At 23.5% G+C, this 1,854-nt stretch overlaps 1 protein-coding gene across 1 annotated transcript; it reads right to left on the reverse strand.

Annotated features, from left to right (window-relative positions):
* Window positions 1-836: 836 nt before the first annotated feature.
* LOC117171595 (trafficking protein particle complex subunit 1) lies at window positions 837-1,572 on the reverse strand. Its single transcript, XM_033359041.1, has 3 exons — window positions 1,439-1,572; window positions 1,095-1,304; window positions 837-1,007 (listed from the first exon to the last, which is right to left on the reverse strand). The coding sequence occupies exons 1-3, from the start codon at window positions 1,535-1,537 to the stop codon at window positions 879-881; spliced, it is 438 nt and encodes a 145-aa protein (XP_033214932.1). The 5' UTR covers window positions 1,538-1,572; the 3' UTR covers window positions 837-878.
* Window positions 1,573-1,854: the final 282 nt, after the last annotated feature.

Genomic DNA, 1,854 nt, shown 5'->3' on the forward strand with positions numbered 1-1,854 from the left:
TTCAACCATAACAATTAATTCATTATAAATAATAGTTTATTTTTAAAAAAATGACTTCAACAAAATAGTTAAATTTATAATAAAAACAATGAATTATTTACAAAGAATAATTTAACTTTAAATGAAATAGTTGAATTTTTGACCTAAAAATATAAATTTTTAGCGAAGTAATTAAATTTTTAAACAAAATAGTAATTCTTTAAAAAGAATAATTTAACCTCAAACAAAAAGATGACTTTTTAACCAAAAAAATTAGTTTTCTACCTGAAAATATGAAGTTTCAAGAAAAGTATTAAATTTTTAAGAACAAAAAAATGAATTCAATATAAAAAATAGTTTTAATTGTAACAAAAATGGACTTTTCAACAAAACAAATGAATTTTCAGCAAAATAATTAAATTTTTAATCATAATAATGAATTCTTTACTTAGAATAGTTAAATTTTTAACATAAATATGACTTTTTAACAAAATAGTTGAATTTTCTACGAAATAGTTAAATTTTCAATAAAGAAATGAATTATTTACAAGGACGACTTAACTTTTTAACAAAAAAATTACTTTTTACGAAAATTATTATATTTGCAACCAAAAAAATTAATTTTTTACCAAGAACAGTTGAACTTTAAATAAAAAAGATGAATTTGAAAAAAATAGGTGATTTTCAACATAAGAATTAAATTTTAAACCAAATATAAGCAACTTATTTAAAAAAAAATTCTCTTACCTGTCATCAGATTTTCATAATTGAAATCAGAAATTCTAAATTTTTCAATTTTGAAAACATTATAAAATTTCGAGAAAGGGGAAATAAATTTTTCAGTTATTATTTTTTTTTATAAAAATAACATATTTCATTAAATTTATTTACTAAAATAATTATAAGGGTCTACTTAAAAATATAGGAGATTTTTTAATCAGTTCATCAACTTTTGTTTTAAATAATTCACTTTGGATTGATTCGTTAAGTTGACAAAGTGGATTTTTGACAACATATTCCACGTAAACCTGAAATTAAGTGCAAATCTGAAGTTGAATCAAATTTTAATTTAGAGTACGATTATTTTAATCATACCTAAATTTTTATGGACATACCTGGCTGTACAATTGTTGTAATAATTCTCGAACATTTTGAGCAGCAGTGTCCGTGTTGAGAACAAATTTTAATCCAGAAGGAGTTTCAAAATAATTCAGATTGTATTTGCTAGTCTTGTAGTAAAGAAATCCTTCCTTTGGATCTAAAGGAGATATTTTGCTGACAAAAGACTTTATAGAAAATAGCATTCCGTACATCAGTTTCGCCTCCTAATTCAAAATTTGCAACAAGAATACTTATTTAATATTAAAAATAGATATCGGAGATTCTTATTTTTTCAGGTTAGGAGGTTAGGATTTTCGAAATATGTTTGAAAAGGATAAATAGTTGTAAAAACTATCACCTCCTCTTTTGTGATTCCTGATTTATTTAATCGATTCCATTCCGTATAGTACAATAATACGCCAGTTCGAGAAAAAATATATAAATTGTGAACTGTCATTTTCTTGGAGCAAACACACACAAAATCTTAATCCATAGACTAGTTACTAATGACAGAAATCTATGTTATCACCAGTCGCTCACTAGGCGGCGCTTGTGAAGTTATATATGAGCCCGCGAAATTAAAACCACGAAGTAGTATAAGGTAACCTTGCAACATATAATGTTTTTTTAACGGAATAAAATAGCATTTCATATCAAATTTAAGATTTTCAAATGTAATAATTTATCACAAACGAAAAAATGTCTTTTCTACTAGAAAAGATGACTTTTTTTACAAAATACTTGAATTTTTAACAAAATAACAGAATCTTTAAC

This window comes from Belonocnema kinseyi, chromosome 4 (genome assembly GCF_010883055.1).
Source record: "Belonocnema kinseyi isolate 2016_QV_RU_SX_M_011 chromosome 4, B_treatae_v1, whole genome shotgun sequence".
Taxonomy (NCBI): domain Eukaryota; kingdom Metazoa; phylum Arthropoda; class Insecta; order Hymenoptera; family Cynipidae; genus Belonocnema; species Belonocnema kinseyi.